Genomic DNA, 21,904 nt, shown 5'->3' with positions numbered 1-21,904 from the left:
TCACCGCAATAAAATTGTTGTCAAAGTGGCTCATAATTTGCCTGTCAGTGGTATCATTTTGTTGTCTGAATCTCCCAAATTGAGTCCAATAAGTGACGTCTTTGTGTAGCACTATAATGATGAAGTGTCTTAGTTGTGGTCGACATCTTAAACGATGGCACAGAGCAGCAAGCGATATTTTGGAACCTCTGCATGTGGAGCGGAGAAAAAAGGAGAAGTACAGGAGAAGTGCTGTTGTGGCAGAGCAGCTCTATTCTGGACGTGTTAGTCATGCTGCTGTTGGCCCCTGCGCTGCCTCCGCCGTCCACCTCCACACGCTACCTCTCAGCTGCACACCCACACACATACAACACTACTTGTACTCTGCAGAACTTCTCTTTTTGTTCTTCTCTCCCCTTCTGACCATACTTCCTTCCTGTATTTGTCACATTGTTAAACTCGGTCACCTCTGCATCGTTTTTCCACTGAAACTGTCCCGTCACCTCTCCGCAGGATCACCTACATGCAGTCCACTTCCGGGGTGCCATCCTCTGTGCCAATGGTGTCGACTCCAGCGGGGTCCTCGTCCTCCTGCCCCTCTCAGCAAGCACTACCTCTGCCCGGCTCCGCATACGTGCCACCTTCCCTTGCCACCCTCGGCTTCACAACCATCCCGCCGCCTAGCCAGACGCTGGTTCAGCCACTGATCGCCGGTTAGTACAGCAGAGATTTGTATCAACTCCTTTTTTTTGTATTAAAGACAAGATTTTAAAAGCAATGGTGGTACACTCGCCCTGTTGAAATTAGTGAAAATGCCATTAAGCCGCTACAGTTCATCCTCTCAAACACTAACACAAACAACTCTCAAATGTTGTTTCCATGAAAACTAAGTTGTATAGTGCAAAATATATATCTAAAAACATAATGAATAGGAATATAAAAAGTTAAACTGGTTTGATGCTGTGTTATGCCTTTAAATGCCGTGGCCTTAGTGCGTGCAGCAAGAGCTACTGTAGCTCTTCCTCTTGCTCTCTCTCGCTCTCTCACTGCTCACCAGCTCTTGGGCCAGGGGACAACAAGTTTCCAGTTTTATAATTTGTGGCTGACTTCCTTGCTTCCTTCCTTATGGTTGGCTTGGTTGTCAAGAGACTTGACTTTGACTTAAATCATCTTGTTTCGAGTTGTAATTGGACAGTTTGGGCTTTTTTTTTTAAGAAATAAGCATTGTCGGTGGGAGGGGTCACTTGCGCCAAGGCAAGTGTGAAGTAGACCCCTGCGTGAACAACAGTGGAATGAGGTCCAAAGACATCTATATGTATATAAATGTATTTCATGGTTAAATATAACTGAACTATACTTTGGCAGTTATTTTTTTCATACCAGCAGAGGGAGCTCATATACCACAAGTGGGACCTGTACCACACTGTTAGTAATCACTTAAACTACCGTAATTCCCAGCCTACAGGGCGCACCTGGTTACAAGCCTCATCGAGTACATTTGTAAAGGAAATACCATTTGGTACGTACTGTACATACGCCGTGTAAAAGCCCCAAGTGGCCACATTGAAACACGAGATATTGACAAAGAAAGAGTTTAACGCTAGCGCTGACGCTAGTGCTAACGCTAGCGCCGTGCTAACGCTAATGCTAATGCTAAAAGAGCTGGTTAAAATAAAACTTACCAGTAAATATCACTGAGACACGCCAGTAACACAGCAGCAACACGCTAGCACAGCACTAATGCTAGCGCAGTGCTAACAGGGCTGGTAAAAGTAACTTCCTTGGCACATATATTCCCCCGGTCTCATTCTTACCTTTCCCGTGCGAGTGCCCTCTTGCGGCCGTTAGGAAAAATGCACAAATTAGCCGCATCACCACATCAACCGCAGGGTTGAAAGCTTGTGAAAAAAGTTGCGGTTTGTAGGCCAGAAATTACGGTAAGTTGTTTTGTTTTGGAGATGAATTTATTTGACTTGTATGGCTGTCAGACTCCTATTTGAACCCTCTCTTCCAACCACATTCAGGTCAACCGCCTATCCTGGCCACAGCTCCATCTCCACAGCCCCCCAGCTCCATCCCCGTCTGCGGTTCCGGCGGCCAGGTCGTCACCGCCATCTACCCCGCTTCACAGAGCATCACCATGGCAACTGGGGTGGTCTCCATGGCGCCCGTCTCCTGCCCCTCCAGTGCTTCCGGCCACATCGTGGCCAAACACGCGGCGCCCCCCGCCGTCGCGGTCGCGCAGCCACATCCAGAGCGCCACCTGCCTGGAGACAGAGCTGCTGACAGGCAGGCAGAGAGGCAGACGGAGGTGTTGATGCAGTCCGAGCGCCAGGCACAGAGCTCCATAAGTGGCAGTACAGCTGCTCGTCCCAGTGGGCCCGCTGTGACTGCAAGGCCCTGCAGTCCTGCGCTTCAAATCCAAACACCCGGTACACCTTTTCACATTATGACAAAGTACTTGCACTGTTTGTACTTAAAGATCTAGTGTCATCCTTATAAACATTCTGAAATAGATATTGAAATGAAAAATGCATATAAGATTATTCACTTCAATGTCTACACGAAAAAATAAATATGAGCAGAGAGCGCGTCATTCATGCGCAAAGTTGCGGAAGTCTCATTCGACATCCAAGTGATCTCCATATTGCCTGAATCTACTGTCCGTGACGTCACCCCGGAGATTCGCCATTGAAAACACGCCGTGGCCCCTTCAGACACGGAAGCTCTTTTCGAAGAAAACATCTCGACACCGGAGCAATATTACCCTATTGTTTCGAGCCATATTTAGATGACATGCAGATCACGGGCCAAACCACCTCCCCGCCCTGTCCACCTCCGCGCGGCGGTGATAAACGCCCACTTCCGCGGCGGACATGAGCGACCGCGGGCTCAGCCTTGTCAATAAGGCCAGTAGCGATCCACAAGGCCTGCGGCAGGCTCAGCCTTGTCAACAAGGCTGGTAGCAATCCACAAGGCCTGCGGACGCTGTCCTTCAGTGGCTGCTACATGGAAGCCTTCCGATGAATGAAATGAAATTTAATGAAAGTAAAAAAAAAAGTCTAGTTGCTATATAATGTACTTCAATACAAATGTAAAAATGCATTTTTACTTTAAATGTTATAGAATATCCATTTTAATCATTTCACACAATGAATAACTCCTTTTCTTAATTCAGGATTTTATACTTTCAAAACAATGTGCTCTCATAAATTTGCTAACATTGTGAACTAATTAGCAAATTAGTTGAACTAGCTAATTCCTTAGATCAAACTCTAAAACCATGCGCTGTAAATGTCTGCATTTTGACACAATTCCTGCAAATTGTAATGTTGATTTACGTAACAATTTCTCGCATACAATCCACATCACCCAAACCTACCTGAAAATCATCCAAAATCGATTATACGTAATGTCAAATGTTTCTAATTTATAGAAACTCTGTAACATAAATTTAACTGCTTGACAAATGCAGAAACAGTCATTTCTAGTTGATTACAGGGAATGTAAAAGATTCTTTGAAACCTTAGTAAAATACAAATTTCTATGCGCACTGTCAAGGATACATTACTATTTGTTATATCTTCAATCCAAATACAAATTAGAATGGTTCAGACTATTTTTTTCATTTTATGTAGTATGACATTATAATGTATCTCTATTTTCCATTTAATGTTGTCTGTATTATATTGAGTCATGAATGTGGGAAATAATTTGGATTGAAGTTATTATTTTATGGTGATAATTTAATGTTCTTAAATATAGGCTTTGTCTCTGTGTTTTTACTGTACCTGTTATCTTGCTTTTAAAATTCCGTATCAATGAATTATTATTATTTGAATGTTCCCTTTTTCAGTCAGCACACCCGGCACACTCAAGCTCAGCCAGATCCCAAGCAGGCCGCCCCAAAAGGTGAAAGCTACGCTGGCCAGCATCCCGGTCGGCAGCTACGAGGGGGGAGGTCGCGGTAAGGAGCGAGAGAAAGAAAGGGAAAGAGAGGCCCCCGTAGCGACTGCCGCATCCAACAGTCACTTCTCTTTCGATCTGGAACCGCCAGGACCCACAACGGCATCTCCCGTTTCGCATTCGGCAGAGGACCCTGCGTCGTGTGACGGCACTGCAGAAACGACCAGAGAGGTAATTTGCCAACGAGGCCGCTTGTATGGAAAGGAAACGCATGAGGTTTTTTGTTTTTTGTTTTTTTTTTCCTCACACAATTTAAACAATTTCCAAATGTCTTAGTCGATGGGTGGCTCAATAAAGAAATGGAAAGGGTTCAAAGTCTTGGATGGTTTTGTTTTCCTTAGGCTGGATGGAAGGAATCCCTCCCTTCCTCTCCTCTGCCGCCCCCATTAGCCACAGAGCCCACCCTGCCGCCCCCCCACACCGACAAAGATGAGCCGGCGCCAAAGAAGATCAAAGTCCGCCCGCCGCCCTGAAGAAGACGTTTGACTCTGTGGATAAGTGAGTGCTCGCAACGTGACCCCGTAAGGCCAGCGGGACGGCACGCTATATATATAAGGTTTGCGTGTTTTTTTTGTGCGCGCTGGTCGGGAAGGGTCCTGTCGGAGGTCTACTTTGAGGAACGCTTCGCCGAACTGCCCGAGTTTCGGCCCGAGGAGGTGCTGCCGTCGCCCACGCTGCAGAGCCTCGCCACGTCGCCCCGCGCAATTCTGGGCAGCTATCGACGCAAGAGGAAGAATTCCACAGGTCATTATTCAGCCATTTAACCATTTCCCATTGCGCTTTGATATACGTCTGCAGTAATTCAACTAATGATGGTAAAGATACTTGTTAATTTCATAAAATCTTCTAAGCAAATTTTTTTCATACCATCTTGATTTTAAGTCCTATTTTCTAGACCTTGATAATGATGGAAAATTTTAGGCCGTAATAGTAAATGCGTTCATTTCAGGGGAGTCCAATGCAAATGTACAGTAGTGTGCAAAATAATCGCAGTCCAATTTGACAAAGCAGATGAATCCACGTGTTCAGTATTTTTTTTTTTTTTTTATCGCTACATGTCAAACAAGTTACCGGTAAGTGCAGTAGATTCTCAGAAAAGCAACAAAATGATATGCGCACTCTTAGGTTGTGCAATCGGGCAATTCGTTCAAAGGGGTGTGTTAAAAAAAAAAAAAAAAAACAGTAATCTGCTGTTGACTTTACAAACTCCAAACTATTTTGTAAAAACCTTTTTTGTTTCTAGGATTTACCAATCCTTTGAATGACTCAACTAATATTTAGTTGTTTGACCATAATTTTTTGTAACTGCTTCACATCTGCATGGCATGGAGGCAAGCAACTTGTTATTTTCTACTCCAATTCTGAACGACATTCTACAAATCATTTGCATTTCTTGGTTTGGCTTCAGAAACAACTTTTTTGATGGCACCCCACAAATTCTCAATTGGATTCAGGTCTGGGGATTGGGTATGCATGCTCTTGAGTCTGAGGTTCATAAACTTGTTTGACTTGTGACACCCCTGAAAGACACCCATCCTACATGATTACTGCAGTCAGTATAGCAATTACAGTTTATAAATTGGGATGAAAATGTTGTTGGTTTTTTTTTTGGGTGCTGGAACAGATTATTGGAATTTCAGTTACTTTTAATGCGGAAAACTGACGAGTAAACAAGTTAATGGCGTCACAAGCTTGGTCATTGAACAAATGAAACTCCCAGTAATACTGAACACAATCGTCATCTTGTTCTCTCGCATGTATTTTTTTCAGACTTGGACTCGGCCACTGACGATCAAGTCTCTCCAAAGAGGAAGAGTCGTCGGCGCTCCAGCTGCAGTTCTGAGCCCAACACCCCCAAAAGTGCCGCCAAGTGCGAGGGGGACATATTCACCTTCGACCGACCAGGTTCTTACCGCACACCGGCACCCAGCCTCCAACTAATGAGTCAAATAATTCTGAGTTAGCTTCTTTTCTACACAACATTTTTCTTTCCACAGTGATGTTATTCATTTATTTTTGTATATCTTTCCGTAGGCACGGATGGCGAGGACATCCTGGCCGAGCTGGAATTCGACAAAGTGCCGTACTCGTCCCTGCGTCGGACGCTGGACCAGAGGCGAGCGCTGGTGATGCAGCTGTTCCAGGAGCAGCAGGGCTTCTTTCCATCAGGTTCATGAAGCGCACTTTATTGCACGCATCCTTGACAATATGGCCCCCAAAATATAGCTCGGTGTTTGCAACATAGACACATTTCATCTGCAGTATTGATTCCACTTACCGTAATTCCCAGCTTCCAGAGCGCACCTGGTTATAAGCCTCACTGAGTACATTTGTAAAGGAAATACCATTTGGTACGTACATAGGCCGCAGCTGTGTAAAAGCCGCACGTGCCCACATTGAAACACGAGATATTTACAAAGAAAGACAGTACACAGAAAGAGTTTAGTGCTAACGCTAGCGCCGCGCTAAAGCTAACGCTAACACTAACGCCTCACTAGTGCTAATGCTAACAGGGCCGGTTAAAATAAAACTTACTGGTAAATATCAACATGCTAGCACAATGCTAACAGGGCCGGTAAAAGTCACTTCCTCTGCAAATATATTCCACCAGTCTCATTCTTACCTTTTCCACTCGAGTGGCCCCTTACGGCCATGAGAGAAAAAATGCACAAATTAGCCGCATCACCGCATAAACCGCAGGGTTTAAAGCGTGTGGGGAAATAACTTGTAAGGGATCTTTTTACGCAACAAAGTTTGAAACAACTGACGTCCAGTCACACGACACAGACACTAAACAAACAGTAAGCCAACTCTACAGTCTTCATTCACTGTTACCTACGATACTCACCAGGACAGGCACCACCTTTTCAAGCCATACACACTCAAAGTCACAGATTCCACAGCACAAGTGGATAATAATACAAAATATATATATATTTTTTTCATCTGATTGCTCAATTAATATGTAAAAATATCCAATAGCGGAAGCCCTCTCTAATGTATCCACCACGGGATAAAAATAGATTCAGTACTTGTATTATACTTCTGAGAGTGCAGTCGACTAAACTTTGGTCAGCAAGCTAAATCTTTTGAAAGTTTTCTGTGTAAACAATAACATCTGTGAAAGGGTTGGATTATTTGCCACCTTAATTTAGTTTTTTCTTTTTTCAATTGTCCATCACACCCTGCTGCTATTTTGATGACGTTCTCTGCTTTCAGCGCAAGCCACAGCAGCCTTCCAGACCCGGTACTCGGACATATTCCCCACCAAGGTGTGTCTGCAGCTCAAGATCAGGGAGGTCCGGCAGAAAATCATGCAGACGGCCACCCCGGCCGACGCCGCCTCTCTCCCCGTCCCCGCCGACTCGTTGCCCGGACCGTCCGGCGCCCAGTCGGCGGACGGGCCCGGAAAAGAGGACGAGGACACTGAACCCGGGACCGAGGAGGATCCCGGTGAGTCGCAGGACTCTTCCAGATGAGAACTTTTTGCCACAATGTGGACTTGTATTTCCATCTCTCTGAGATGTCCATTTAGAACAAGAGAACCCCAAAAAAAAAAAAAAAAAAGACAAAATAAAGTTGGAGAATTCTTGACACCTGCGTAAAGGTTACAGAACGTCACATTCTCCGGAACTCTCGCACGGATGTTGGGAAAGACCAAATGTGTTCATCGGCTTTAAAAAGACAACAACTTTTCTTCATTTTGTTTTGAATAATGTCAAAGAGGCAAATCCATCAGAATTTTTTTTTTCCCTGGATGTGGAATCACAATTAGCTGACATTCTGGGGGGCTGGGACCCTCAAAGACCCCAATCCAACAGACCCCAGTGGTCTTTTGTTTTTTTTCTTGCCATTTCGTGACCGACAGAACACTTCAGGACCGTTCTTAAAAAAAAAAAAAAAAAAAGACTGGAGGATTGAAAGTGAGTGAACTTCTGGCTGTGCCATCATTCTCGCTCGTCCCCGCATCGAAGTTAGAAGGAAGCAAACATTCCCGTGCCTCGAATTGGTTTACGCATGAAGGAAGGAAGGAAGGTCGGTCGATGGCGGCCATTTTACTCTATTACTTTTCTTTTTGCCAACGGTTTACTTTTATGGACTTTAAGGATTTTAAATTTCAGTATTGTGACTTTTTATTAAACCTCACTGCTCTTCCTTTGGAGGCATGTACTGTTCCTTTTCTCTGTGCTATGTATTCCTTTTTTTTTTTTTTTTTTTAACATTTCTAGACCCGCCTCAACACTCGCTCTCCTTCTATCCCTTCCTTTTTCTGCCTTTTCTCACTTTATGCCTCTCCTCTCACCATCAAAAACTGTTGGGACAGAATAATTGAGCTTTGTGCAAAAAATTGTCAGTTAAATACAGTAAGCGTCTACAGAACAAAAAAACAATTACAGTATATGGCTTGTTTTTGTGTTCATGTTTGGCTGTTCCAGTATCCAAGAGACAAATTTCTATGAATAATTTAAGTTTGTATCTGTAAAGAATTTGTATCAGTATGCCAATAAAGTTAGGTGGTAAATTAAAAAAAAAAAAGTAATATTGTGGTGAATGAATTGTAAAGGAAGCAAACTGCATTTATTGATTTATTTACATTTGATTTCCCAAGCTCCCCAGCATTCACATCAAAATACAAAATGTGGTAAAAATTATTGAAAAAAAAAAAACACAAAGTACATGCATTCATATGGACACTCACCCTTTTTGAGTTCTTTGTAACATTCATTACAGTAACGTATTCCATTAAAACACCCACTGCATCTATACAAACTTAACATTTTCAAAGAAAACTTTTTTTTTTTTTTAAATAGACAAAAGTCTGTAATATATTTATGATCAATTTACATCTGATCATTCAGGAAAAACTCTCCTTTTCTTTGTAAAATAACATTTCTAACTGACCCCCACCACATAGTTTTGAACAGTATGTATTATAAATGCGCACGTTTGACCGTGATTGGTTCTTGTGGCTCAGAGCATCTGCAGTCCGTCCATGCCGCTCTCCAGGGCCGTCTGAAAGATTTCCAGGGCCTGCTCCAGGGGCAGCGCTCCGCCCTCGCTGCTCTCGATGATGGCGATGGTCTCCCCAAACTCGTTGCACATGATGGTGTTGGTGCCCTGTGACGGGACAAAACATTGACACGTGGTGTGGGACGCTTGGGAACGGGTGGGCAAACTACAGCCTGCGGGCCACGTGTGGCACACTGAGTTGCTTAATCCGGACACCCCAGCATTTCGATGGTCATAGTTCTGTGACCTGACCTTGTTTTTACTTTAATCTACCAAATGGGGAAAAAAAAAATACAAAACAAAACAATTTTACATAGTAAACCAAATTTTTACACCAGTTCTATTAATTTGATTGAAAAAGGTTAATTCTAATGGAATTATTTGGAAATTAAAAACATGCGACATCAAAAACATCTGTTTTCCTTTCCACTTTGCTTGATTGTGACTGTTATTCTATCCCAGGGGACTTTACCAGAGAGGCGGGGGTATACCCTAAAAACCTATTTTACGTACATTACAACTTTCACATCGTGCACCAACGACATGTCTGTCCAAATCAAATCAAATCAAAACTTTGCGCACCGCAGCTCGAGACGGATACGGACCTGCTGAACGTCTGACGACTGGATCTGGATGAAGTGCGGCTGCCCGTTGGGGATTTCCACCGCAGAAACCTCCACCCCCACCCCCACGCCGGTGACGGCTTTGGCATCAGCCTCACAGCCCCGCTTCCTCTTCTGCTGGCAACTGTGCGTCTTCTTGTGGTTCCTGAGGTTGGAGAAGGTCTTGAAGGCCTTTCCGCAGTACGGGCAGACGTGCGGCCGCTCCCCCGTGTGCGTGCGGCGGTGCTCGACCAGGTGTATGCTTTGGACAAAGCCCTTGCCGCACACCTCGCAGCAGAAAGGACGCACGCCCGAGTGCGTGCGCAGGTGCTCGCGCAAGTGCGTTCTCTGGCGGAAGCGCTTGCTGCAGATCTGACACGGGAAGGGCCGCTCGCCCGTGTGCACCCGCTGGTGCAGCGCCACGCCCGAGCTGGACACGAACAGCTTGCCGCACACTGGGCACTGGTGGGATTTAGCCCGCTTGGCGCGTGCACCGCGCAGCCACACGGGACCGGGGTGACTCAACTTGTGGAGCCGCAGATTGGCGGGGGAGTTGAGCTTCTTACCGCAGATGTTGCAATCCAAGCCACCTTGAAGCAGAGTGCCAGACTCTTCTGCACCTCCGACTGGCTGCCGGGGACGCCCCCCCGACTCTGGAGACGTGGCCTGATGCTGCTCTGTACAGTGGGCCTCTAGTTGCCTCTTGATGAGGAAGCCGGCCTCACAGTGGGGGCAAGGGAAGGGCGCGGGGGATCCCTGGTGATGCGTGAAGCGGTGTGCGGCCAGCTTGGTGCGCCAGCGGAAGGCCGCGGGGCAGTCGGGGCACTTCAGGCCCCCGCTTCCGCCCCTTGCGTGCAGGAGGCTGTGCTGGCGCAGGTTGGACGACTGCGAGAAGGAGCGCTGGCACACGTCGCAGCGGTACGGTCGCACGCCCGTGTGGATCAGCGTGTGGCGGGTGAGGTTGGCGAGGGATGAAAACGTCTTGCCGCAGTCAGCGCACTGGAAGGGCCGCTCGCCCGTGTGCGTACGGATGTGGTTCCGCACGTGGATCTGCTTCTTGAAGCTCTTGCCACAGATACCACAAAGGAAGCTGCGCTCAGGCCCGTGAGCCGTACGCCGGTGCTGGAGGAGCTGCAGCTGGGAGGGGAACGTCTTCTGACAAGCGCGACAAGTGAACGCGTCTTTTTCCGACGACGCGGTCGTCGCGCTTCCTGCTGAGCTGGAGGCGACATCCTGGGCAGGTTTGTCGCCAGGACCCTCCTCGCTATCTTTTTCTTGGCTCTCACTCGCGTCTGCCTTGTTCAGATCCGCAGGGTCCTGGTCCATCTTTTCCATCTCCTCCTCAGAGAGGGGGGCCATCATCCGAGAGTTCTTCTCCCTGGCTCGCTGTAAAATGGCCAGAATGGAAAGAGAAGCTCGTTGTGGAGCGGGATTGACCTGGAGAGGTGCAGAAAGCACAGATGAAGATTAACATACCGAGTATAATGCATTCTGAAGTATAATGCGCGCCCCCAAAGTTGACCCAAAAAAATAAATAAATAAACAAAAAAGGGGGAAAACCCTTCTACCAATGTACAATGCGCACCACCAATTTGCTGCTACCCCTATGCTCAGAATATTAGGAATGAACTGTACTTATATTTTGTTAGGTTTGTACTTGTATTGTTTTTAAAAAAAACTGTCCATACAACAATCATTAATAAGAATCATTGTGCATGTTCTTATGTAGCGGTAATATAATCTCGGGACAGGCCACAGGACACGCTTGTCCTGGTCAGTGTAAATGTCAGAACAGAATCACTCAACCAACTAAAATAATCATGGCACAACATTTTATTAAAACTGTTAACACATATTTCAGTCTTAACTATTTAACACTCTTTATTAAACTGCGTTAAATATTTGTGCATAAAACGTTTGTGCACAGTGCAGTTTATCCACTACATTACACATCCTTGGCCAAGCCTTCAAAAAGAAGCATTATGACTCATCTCCAATCGGAAAAAGATCCATCTGTCATGCTCCTGGCATCCTCCCCAGGCTGGGTGTGGTCAGCCAATTAGTCGGCACACACCTGCGCCCTGCTTTGGGCTGAGTACACCCGGTACTTATCGGACACGGGGGACAACTAGTCCGCCGCCGGATCGTTGAGCTTCATGTCCCGTTCCAGCACTCCCGTATCCCTGATCGACAACCTGTGTGTACCGACCTTCGCCTGTTCTCCGACTCACCCCGTAAGCCTGACTCCCTCGATACTTCTGCCTGCTTCGAACGTTCTCCTGTATACCTGACCTGCCGTGTACCGACCCTCGCCTGTCCCCGGACCATCCAAGTAAGCCTGCCTCTTCTGCTACTGCTGCTCTCACGGACTGACTTGCTGATCATAGACCTCGGACTGAATAAAAGCTTTCTGTACTCTACCTGCTTGCCTCTGGAGTCGTGCATTTGGGTCCGCCCTCGAGCCTCGTCGTGACAGACAGGCAGCATGATCGGCCACACCATGAGCATTTTTCAATCCTCCCTCCCCCAGTTTCCAATTTTATGCACTATCACCCACCACCGCTTTTACAATTTGCAGTGTTAACACACAGACACACCCCACTGGAGAAAATTTCAAGCAGAAAATGTTAATCTCCCAACAAGGGGGGTTGCACCCAAAAAAAAAGGTTTGAAAACCATTGGTCTCAAAGATTTCCCTGAAATGGATGAGTGTGCATGTGCACGATGGCGACACAGACTAAATGTCTTTTGCGGAGCCGATCAATGATGTCAACGATCGGATCGGTGAATTTCGACATTAAAGCCCGTCAGCCATTCAGCATAAAATGCAATACTGATCTCACTGATCAGATTGGCGCTAAGTCTAATTATGCCATCCTTAAAAAAATGCTTGGACACGTAACGCTACGGCCATGACGGACGGTCAAGTTGACTTATTGATGTCGTTCCTATTTTCAGCTGTTCAGTATTCTTTGAATTCACCTGCAACTGAAATGTCGGCGGCTGACACAAAGCAAAACATAAAATAAAAATTGCGATTGTCCAGTTGTATCTAGAAAGAATGAGAGTCTGGAGTACCGTGGTGGTGGCGGCATTGGAGGCCGGCATGCCACAGGTGTTGAGGCTGAGGTGTGACCGTCGGTGGTAAAGATACTTGGTCATGTTGGTGAAGGTCTTGTTGCAGAACTGGCACTTGTGAAGGGGGTTCGCCGTGTGGGACTTCCTGCGAGCAGCACACGAAGGTGAGAGATCAGGCCCTGCGGGCGCAACGCCCTCACGGGGCTGACCTTTTTACCTGTGCATGATGAGGGTCATCTCGGTGGTGAAGCCTTGGCCGCAGTCCACGCACAAATATCTGCTCACGCCCAAGTGGGTGCGCAGGTGCGCTTGCAGCGAGCTCTCTTTCTTAAAGAACCTGCCGCACTCACTGCATTCATGCGTGCCCTGCTCGTGGACGCGCTGATGAGCTTTGAGCCGGTTGACGGAGCTGAAGTTGCGGCTGCACAGTGAGCACTGCTGGGTCTTGGGTGACACCACGGGTTTGTTCTCCATTGTGATTTGTTGGTACGGTTGCCCTACTAAGATGTCCGTCTTGTCCGCCATTTCCTCGGGCCCCCGGGCTTCCTCCAAGCCGCACATGAGCCCTGCCTCCGAACTCTCTTTGTCCTGACCCAGGAAGTGCTTCCCCTGATGTTTGAGGAGGTCCTCTGGGGTCTGGAATAGAAGGGAGCATTCAGAGCATTCGTACGGTTGGATGACCACCATCTCTGTTGCCGCCTGCTGGGTGTCAGCGATCATCCCGGGGGACAACATCAGCTCCACTCGGCGGGCGGTGCCGTTCTCCAGGGTGGTGCACTTTTGCCAGCCCACCACGGACGCTGTCCTGCTGGGTTGAGTGCACGTGCCGGAACCGTCGGCCAGAGCTTGGGCCGTCAGGATCTGAAGGTGCATGGTGGCCGAACCGGGGCTGGGCGTCACCGTGGGAAGCTGGGGGGGGACGCTGGCGGACTTGGAGACGTGGTCGCCTTTCTTCTTTTGCTCCTGCTGTGCAAACACCTGCAACGGACACAAGGTGTATCTATATGTGTATATAAATACTGTAAGAAAATAAGTATTTGAACACCCTGCTGTATTGCAAGTTCTCCCATTCAGAAATCATAGAGGGGTCTGAAATTTTCATTGTCGGTGCATGTCCACTGTGACAGAGAGATAATTGAAAAAGAAAAATCCAGAAATCCCAATGTATGATTTTTTTTAACAGTTTGTGTGATACAGCTGCAAATAAGTATTTGAACACCTATCAGCTAGAATTGACCCCTCCGTGGATATTGCGCAATTCCCCGTCACTGACCAATCAGAGGCCAGAGATCTGCATAAACCAAAGCCCGTTTTTGCTCCCGCCATTTTCTCAGACAACATTGCATGGTCCAGTATAGGTTTTGTTAGCGTTTTATCGCGTATTTGGGTTATTTAACAAAAAATATGGTTAAGAGGTGTAGTCACGGACTTTGTAACAGTGACGACAGGTATCCTGAAAGGCTAGTTGGTGGAGTTTGATTTGTACCCTTTCCAAAACCGAAGACCCAGTACGAAAAATGCCTTCGATGGATCAAACTTTGTGGAAGACCGCATCATCAACTAAATCCATCTAATATCAACCGGAAAAGATGTTTGCACGAAGGTATGCCTTATATTTGATTTTCAATACATGTCTCGTATAAATAAATTCAAAGTTCTTCGCTAGCATAAATTTGCTACGTGTGAACGATTGACACACTTATTCTTTGTTGAGAGATATTTAGCGATGATCGGACTGCACAAACGTGTCGCTTTCTTGCCGGCTCGCGGCCGAAGCTTAACCAGACTGTGTTTGCACGAAGATATGCCCTATGTTTGATTTTCAATACACGACTCGTATAAATGAAAGAGACGTTCTTCGCTAGCATAACATTGCTACGTGTGAATGATTGAATGAAATCAGAAGCATGGCGTCTCTCTCAGTTAACAATGTATTGTATTGTATTTGCTATTTTTACTAATTGTTTGTCTTACGTCAGCGCACGTGGCGTGACGTCACTTCAGGAGGCGTGGTTAAGTGCCCTGTACGGAGGGGTCAATTCTGACCCTCAAAGACCTGTTAGTCCGCCTTTAAAAGTCTACCTCCACTCCATGTTTTAGCCTGAATCAGATGCACCTGTGTGAGGTCGTTAGCTGCATAAAGACACCTGTCCACCCCATACAATCAGTAAGACTCAAACTTGTAACATATATAGATCTTTTTTAACATGAACACATAATGTAGTTATGTTTAAAAATATATATATATTTTTTTCAGACAGGCAGCATGATGGGCGACTAGTGAGCACATCTGCCTCACAGTTCAGAGTAACGGGGTTCAAATCCTGGCCCCAACTGTATGATGTCTCCCCTGTGCCTGTGTGGGCTTCCTCCCACATCCCAAAAACATGCGTGGTAGGTTATTGGAAGACTGTAAATTGTCCATAGGTGTGAATGGGATTTTTTTTTTTTTTATATGTGCCCTCTGATTGGTGGTGACTGGTTCATTGTGTATCCCGCCTCTCACCTAAAGATAGCTGGGATAGGCTCGAGCACGCCTGTGATCTTAGTGAGGATAAGCGATGAAAATTTTCTTTATAACACCGTCTTCTCACTTATTTCTATCGTGCACTATTTTTTTTAATCCCATTGATTTAAAAAATCAAAATAATTGAATTCCCATCAATTTCAATGCAAAACATGATCTCGGTTTAAGAATGATCATCTTAAACAGCGTCATGGAACAAGTCAAATTCGAAACCCGAGGTTTGATTTTACATTCATTTATTTTATAGAACTCTTTGTTAGTTTACATTTAACACATGTATTATGTCAACCAGTTCACCACCTCCTGCCCATTGACAACTGGGATTGGCTCCAGTACTTCCCGCTACCGTCGTGAGGATAAGTGGTAAAGAACATGGATGGATGGATTATGTACATGTATTATTATTTCCTTAAGCCTAATAGCTTCCCTTAAAAAAATGAGAATTCTTTTAAAACCCAAACCAAATTGCTATATTGTGTGTGGTAAACATGGATGCTGAATGCCGCCTCCTCCACGGAGCTGACCGATACCCAAAACCGGAATTAGAGATTTCAGTCCCGTGGGAAACATTGATAATACATTAAGATTTCAATTGAAGTACCTGTGCCAAAATCTCCCCAGCTTGCTGCTCACTCAGGACAAAGTTCTGCATGTTGGTGACGGGAGTCACGGTTCCGTCCGCTTGGAGCTCGTACTCCTGTGGATGGGTATCACAGGCTCATACGTTAACTTACTAAACCAACATTTCTTTTGCAGTCTCCGTCTTACAGTCATCTCCGCGTAGGTGCTAGTGGTGCTGCTGTTGTGGCTTTTCCGGTGTTCCAGCCACGTGTTGGGTGAGTCAAACAGAGCAAGACAGTCCAGACACTGGTACTGAACCGGTTGGGGTGCTTGTGAACCACTATCTTGGGGTACCTCAGTCTCGCATAACTCTGGAGTAGGAAACGAACACACACACACACACACATTTTCATTGAATCCTTTTTCTGCTGAAAGTCGTACTCTTTTACTCATTTTTGTGCCATATCAAAACGATTCTCATGAGGGTACATTTTTCTTTCTCACCCATTGAAACTTTTCCCTGTTAAAATTGTACTCATTTGTTGGAAAAAAATTCTCATTGTGACTTTTGAATTATGCAGCGTTTAAATATTGAAATTACACTTTCAATATTAGGTGTCTGGCATACACAGATTGACCTATTGTCAGATTTTTTTTTAGGGGGTAACCTATGCCCATCATTTGCGTAACGCACCGCGTATTCACAGTATTTTTTCCAGATACCAATTTTATTGGTGTTTTTTTTCCTCATTGTAATCCTGTTGCTTATTCTATTTTCTTTAGTAATTATTTTTTTCATAAAATTCTGCATTTTTCCTCATGATTGCGAATGATTCCCAGTGGAATCTTTCACTCATCAGCTTGTATCTCGTCAGTATAAGGCAGAGATGGGAGTAAGTCACAAACCTGAAAATCTCTAGTCATTACCATTAAGTCTTAAGCAAGTCCCAACCCTCCGTGGAGGGAGGAAGGCGAGAAAAAATACGTCAATTATTGATTTTTTTTTTTTTTTTAATGGCTGCGATCGTACTGCAATGTACCGTAACTTCCAGCCTAAAAACCTCAACTTTTTTCACACACTTTCAACCCTGCAGTTTATGCGGTGATGCGGCTAATTTGTGCATTTTTTCCTAACGGCCGCAAGGGGGCACTCCAGCGGAAAAGGTAAGAGTGAGACAGGTGGAATATGTGCTGAGGAAGTGACTTTTACCGGTACGTTTTTTTTTTTTTTTTAACCGGCTCTGTTAGCGCCGCACCAGCGTTAGCGTGTTTCTGTTGCGTCTCAGTGATTTAGGTTTTTTTTTTTTAACTGACTCTGTTATAGCTGTGCTACCATGTTGCTACTGTGTAGCTGCCGTGGCTGTTTTGTTTCCCAGTATGTTTTTTTTTTAACCAGCCCTATTCATGCTACCATGTTGTTGCCATGTTAAGATAGATAAGATAAAGGTATTACAACTTTAAAAACTCGATCTGTGTACTGTCTTTCTTTGTAAATATCTCGTGTTTCAATGTGGGCACTTGCGGCTTTTACACATCTGCGGCGTATGTATGTACCAAATAGTATTTCCTTTACAAATGTACTGGGTGAGGTTTATAATCCGGTGCGTTCTGTAGGCTGTAAATTACAGTAATCTAATACATCACACTGGCGAGTACACAACAATGCAGACTGCGTTGTCAGGTTGGCACGAATGCTCCCCTCTCCCCCCAAAAAATAAACTCTTTCAAACAAACAAACAAAAAAGGCAAACTGTCTTAACTAAAATACAGTCAAATACAGATTTACAACACTAAACGAGAGGATTTCTCAAGGCATGTTGTTCAAGTCAAAAGTCGAGTCCAAAGGTGTCAAGGTCATTTATGTCAAGAGCCACACTGTAGTTATGGTTGCCTTTGGAGGGCTGTTGCGACTCTTAATGGCCTCACGCAAATACACAGCAAATTGATGGAAAATTTGTTTTGAAATCAGAAGTCACAGAAGCTAAAATATTGCTTGTTCGGGTGTTAATACATTTCTTTTAAAAGTGGGATTGATAACTTAAAAACGATTGCAATATCTTAATGTCATTCAGCGGGCCTGATGTAGTCCCTGGGCCTTGAGTTTGTCTCCTGTGATCTCGTCAAATGTTTTGGCTATCCACTCTAAAGTCAAGTCTTTCCTTAATATTAGCAAGCAAGTTATAAAAATAAGTTATAAAGTTATAAACAAGGTATAAAACTGTTAACTGAAGGCAAGTCAAATGACAAATCCTCCCATCTCTCTAATAAAAGGATTTCTCATCTACTTTTAGAGTGAACCAAGGAATTAGGGAACAGATAACAAGGGAATGATTCCGACAAAGACCCCACCCTACAGATGGTCTGACCTTGTTGGTTTCCCTCCATCCCAGCCTCCCGCATGTGCATCTCCTGATGCTGCAGCAGCTCCTCGGAGTCCACGAGTACCGACCCACACTCCAAGCACTGGTACTGCTCGCAGTGGACCACCTGGCCTACCTCGCCTTCCTCGCCCTCCTGGCCTGTATGAATCTCCTGGTGGATCAGCACATCTTCCAGAGAGTTGAAAAGCTGGTAGCATTCGCTACACATGTACTGGTGTTCCACAGACTCCTCCTGAGGCTGTTCCACCTCCATGTAGATGGCCTCTGCTTCCATGATGTCAACAGGACTTGTGATACCAAACTGACTCAGGCGCAAGGTAATACTGCAACTGCAAACAACACGAAAACATATGGTCATTGAAAAGAATATTGGAAAAAGGTATTACTTTGACCGTTTGTGTGGCTTACAAATAATTGTCTCTAGCGTTATTGACCACCATCAAGTGTAAAATTAAGCTAAATCTTTTGCTCTACATACGCCACGTAATGTATGAACTGGTGCCTCCACAACTGAAAATGCTTTTATTGTTTTTACAGGAGAGTCACCGATGGTGTAGTGGTACACAAGCCTGACTTTGGTGCGGGCAGCAGGGGATCAATTCCCGTTCAGTGATGGTGTTGGTATGTGCCCTGTGACCTAATGGCGACCAGTTCAGGGCGTAGTCCGCCTTTTGCTTAATGTTAGCAGAGGTAGAAGAGCATTTATTTGTTCGGTCTGTCACTTTGCCTCAATGGCATAAATAATCAAATTTGGGCAGCACATTGTACGACTGGTTAGAGCATGTACCTCACGGTTCTGAGGACCGGGGTTCAAATTCTGCCCGTGGCTGTGTGGAGTTTGTATGTTCTCCTCGTGCCTGCGTGGGTTTTCTCCGGGAACCCTGATTTCTCCTCACATCTCAAAAATATGCATGGGAGGTTAATTGAAGACTTGTGTTGTGTTACTAAACAACAATCGTTGGAAAAACCCATTAATCTTAATTTCTGATTCCAAAACTAGTTCATAAATTTCATGTGTAAATGTGATGAGGCTGTTAAATATTTTTATCGTTTCACAGCCATAACGGCCCTTTGAGAGCAAGTACAATGTGGCCTGTGACAAAAAATGAGTTTCAAACCCCTGCTCGAGAAGCTTGGCGGCGAAGCATCATGGCAACATTGCGTCCTACGTTAATTAGTGGGTCGTTGGCACACTCGTGTCTGGTGCCTGGCTGCCATGTACACCGTGACAAGTCACATCAGCTGTCCTCCCCTTCCCTCCCTCCTTTCTTCCCAATTCTAGTCCACATTCCACCTTGTCTGTCTCACTCCCAGCAATGTTATGTCCACAGTGGCCAAACTCAAGCAATTACTCCAGGCAAAAGAAGGCACTTATTGCACTTTTGTAACAGTCAATATTCATTCTAAAAGGCAAGGTGAGCATCATGACCTGTCATTGTTGTAACACGGACCTTGCTCTCCGCCCAAGACGTTTTGTGCCCAAGAATGAAGATGCGTAGGTCCCAAAACAAAAAAAAAATTACATGCGCACATCAGTGAGATTAATGTTAATGTACCTTACTAGCGGAATATTAACCCTGTGGAAATATAGTCTCTTTCTGCTACACGTAAACATTCACATCACAGCCAATGTCCCTCTAGTGCTAAACAGCGGTGCTTTGGACAGCTTGAAAAAAAAATCTCTGAATTTTTCTCAGAATAGAATGGCATTTATTGTTATGATACGTTACATCGTACAACAACATATGAGTTTCTCTTGTATGAATGTATACAAAAATGCAGGGTAAAAATAGTTGAAAAATTAAAATGAAGAAAAATAGCTGCATAGGATGGTAAAATCAGCATGCCTTCACATATTGATTAATATCATGGCTTGAGGAAAAATGAGAGTTCAGTGCAGTGATGGCTAAAAAAAAATAAAACTTCCTCAGTTTGTTGGTCCTAAGTAAAAGACAAAAGAATTTCAAAAAAATGATTGTTGAGGTAGAATGTTAATTTGGGCAAATTGTTTCATTGCTAATTTAGAAGTCTTCATAAATCTGATCCACGGGACATTTGCCGATGTATTTTATTATCCGGTGGCATATTCTGATATAAAATGATACAGAGTCATGACATTACTTTAGAACAGATAAACAACTCATTTATTAGTCACCTACAACACAATTTATTCTTTACATGTAGGTTGGGCCAAAATTAGGTATCCAGCAGTTTTTACACTTTGCTTTTCATTTTAATATATAGCTTTCATTGTCCTTACTCCTTTATTCTTTACATTATTATTCGTTTGTTCCTCAATACCTGTTTTCTTACATCATTTGCAAAAACCTTTGTATCTCTCTGCCATCATACTTATTAATCCATCATTTAAACATGATTTTCTGTCATCCTATCATCTTTTAGCCTGAAACTATTCAACTGAATTTAAAAGGTTAACTACTGTACCTTTGACCCGCAATGTATTTAACTGCTTTGACCTGCATTGTTTTGCTGGTTTAAGAGTTTAACCCTCAAAAGGTGAAGATTTCCAACATTTCCGTGAACTGGAAAGCACCAACAATGGAAGGGTTGATTATGTGGCGCAAATGTCATTATTTTACATGACAACACTGACAAAAGGGAGGAAAAAAAACACGTTTCGACTTAGCAAGTTAGCAAACAAGAGCTATATCCCTAGCCGTTAGCTTCGTCCAAGCCGCATGCTATCATGGCCGCGTTCTATCACAATAACGCGTCTTATTTGCTTAGCTTGTATATTAAATGTGTGATGGCGTGTGGAGGGCGGTTGGAGGCGCTCCCTCGGCTAGCGAGGATCACTTTTTGCTCTCCTCGGCACCGCTATTTCCTGACGTCGGCTGCCCGGTTCGCCGGGCGGTCCGTCAGGCGGCGCTAGCCACTTTTCTCCGGAGCTCTCCGGGTAAAAGGCGGCAGGGGGCCTTCTCTTTTTTTTTTTTTTTTTTTTTAAATTGTTATTATTACCTCTCATTTACTGTCGTCAGGCGGCACCATTCGTAGACATCACCGCACGTCACTCACACGTTCCGCAAGATCCGCAGAGGCTCCTCCGACACCGTCTTGGGCACACCAAATATAGAATGTCAATTGCCGCGAACTGTCTTTCAAGGCGTGTAAACAGACGTTAACGTCCCATTTGCCCCCATTTTTGTGAAACTGAAAGCCCCGCCCAATTTGTGGTTCAAAACTGCGAACCATGATTGGATGTCTTTCTTGTCAATCACAGGGGACGCGCCGCGTGATGGGTATTGTAGTTTTAGCCCACCGATACTGAGTCTTTTTGTGTGTGTTACTAATTCATTCGTTTTATTATCCTTATTTCCTTTTGCATATTTCTTCGTGTAATTTTGTTGATTTACGTCTTCCATGGGTTATCTTATTCATTTCTTTAATTTTTATGTTAAAATATTTGTGACGTTATAATGGGAAGTACAGTAGCTTTGTCGATTTTATGAAGTGTAGGCTAACACGAAGCTATATGAAAACCGCCTTTTTTTAACGGCAATAATGTCAGCGAATGTGCAAAATTGGTATAAAACTGTAAACATGTCACTGTGGAGTTATCAGCCAGTTTATAAACTTGATTAAATATTGCACACTTGAAAGTAAATTTCACTATAATTACAGTAATGCAATATTAGAACACTAAACTTGGGCGTGCGGGTAGGATCAAGAAAAGAAAAGAAATCAATAAAATTAATTTTCAAACATGCACTGGCTTTGGCTTTCTTATTTTGGCAAGCACTGGGACATACAGGCATTTGATATAATACCCACGGGCATAT

The 21,904-nt window shown here is 44.6% G+C and overlaps 2 protein-coding genes across 2 annotated transcripts in view; one reads left to right on the top strand and one right to left on the bottom strand.

Annotated features, from left to right (window-relative positions):
- Positions 1–8,456, top strand: part of cicb (capicua transcriptional repressor b) — a 58,742-nt gene extending 50,286 nt beyond the window's left edge. Inside the window, 10 exon segments of the mRNA XM_061819674.1 lie at positions 493–692; positions 2,004–2,411; positions 3,836–3,946; positions 4,037–4,116; positions 4,287–4,413; positions 4,416–4,443; positions 4,538–4,689; positions 5,716–5,850; positions 5,980–6,114; positions 7,165–8,456. Coding sequence (XP_061675658.1) covers positions 493–692; positions 2,004–2,411; positions 3,836–3,946; positions 4,037–4,116; positions 4,287–4,413; positions 4,416–4,443; positions 4,538–4,689; positions 5,716–5,850; positions 5,980–6,114; positions 7,165–7,424 — 1,636 coding nt within the window. The 3' untranslated portion in view covers positions 7,425–8,456.
- A 97-nt stretch (positions 8,457–8,553) lies between these two features.
- Positions 8,554–21,277, bottom strand: znf526 (zinc finger protein 526). Its single transcript, XM_061819700.1, has 8 exons — positions 21,084–21,277; positions 18,090–18,433; positions 15,931–16,094; positions 15,764–15,859; positions 12,853–13,613; positions 12,636–12,780; positions 9,561–10,994; positions 8,554–9,063 (listed from the first exon to the last, which is right to left on the bottom strand). Exons 2-8 carry the CDS (start codon positions 18,376–18,378, stop codon positions 8,917–8,919), a joined length of 3,036 nt encoding a protein of 1,011 aa, XP_061675684.1. The 5' UTR covers positions 18,379–18,433; positions 21,084–21,277; the 3' UTR covers positions 8,554–8,916.
- Positions 21,278–21,904: the final 627 nt, after the last annotated feature.

Source organism: Syngnathoides biaculeatus, chromosome 5, assembly GCF_019802595.1.
Source record: "Syngnathoides biaculeatus isolate LvHL_M chromosome 5, ASM1980259v1, whole genome shotgun sequence".
Lineage (NCBI taxonomy): Eukaryota > Metazoa > Chordata > Actinopteri > Syngnathiformes > Syngnathidae > Syngnathoides > Syngnathoides biaculeatus.
The sequence above is the reverse complement of the archived record's forward strand: the minus strand, read 5'-3'. Positions and strand labels throughout refer to the sequence as shown.

Bases quoted from the DNA above. Each gene is read 5' to 3' on its own strand.
- znf526 (XM_061819700.1), bottom strand. From the start codon at position 18,378: ATGGAAGCAGAGGCCATCTACATGGAGGTGGAACAGCCTCAGGAGGAG. The intron at 16,095-18,089 runs GTCAGACCATCT...TTCCTACTCCAG, and splicing joins GATGGAGGGAAACCAACAAG to AGTTATGCGAGACTGAGGTA. The intron at 13,614-15,763 runs GTACTTCAATTG...TGTCCGTTGCAG, and splicing joins CTGGGGAGATTTTGGCACAG to GTGTTTGCACAGCAGGAGCA.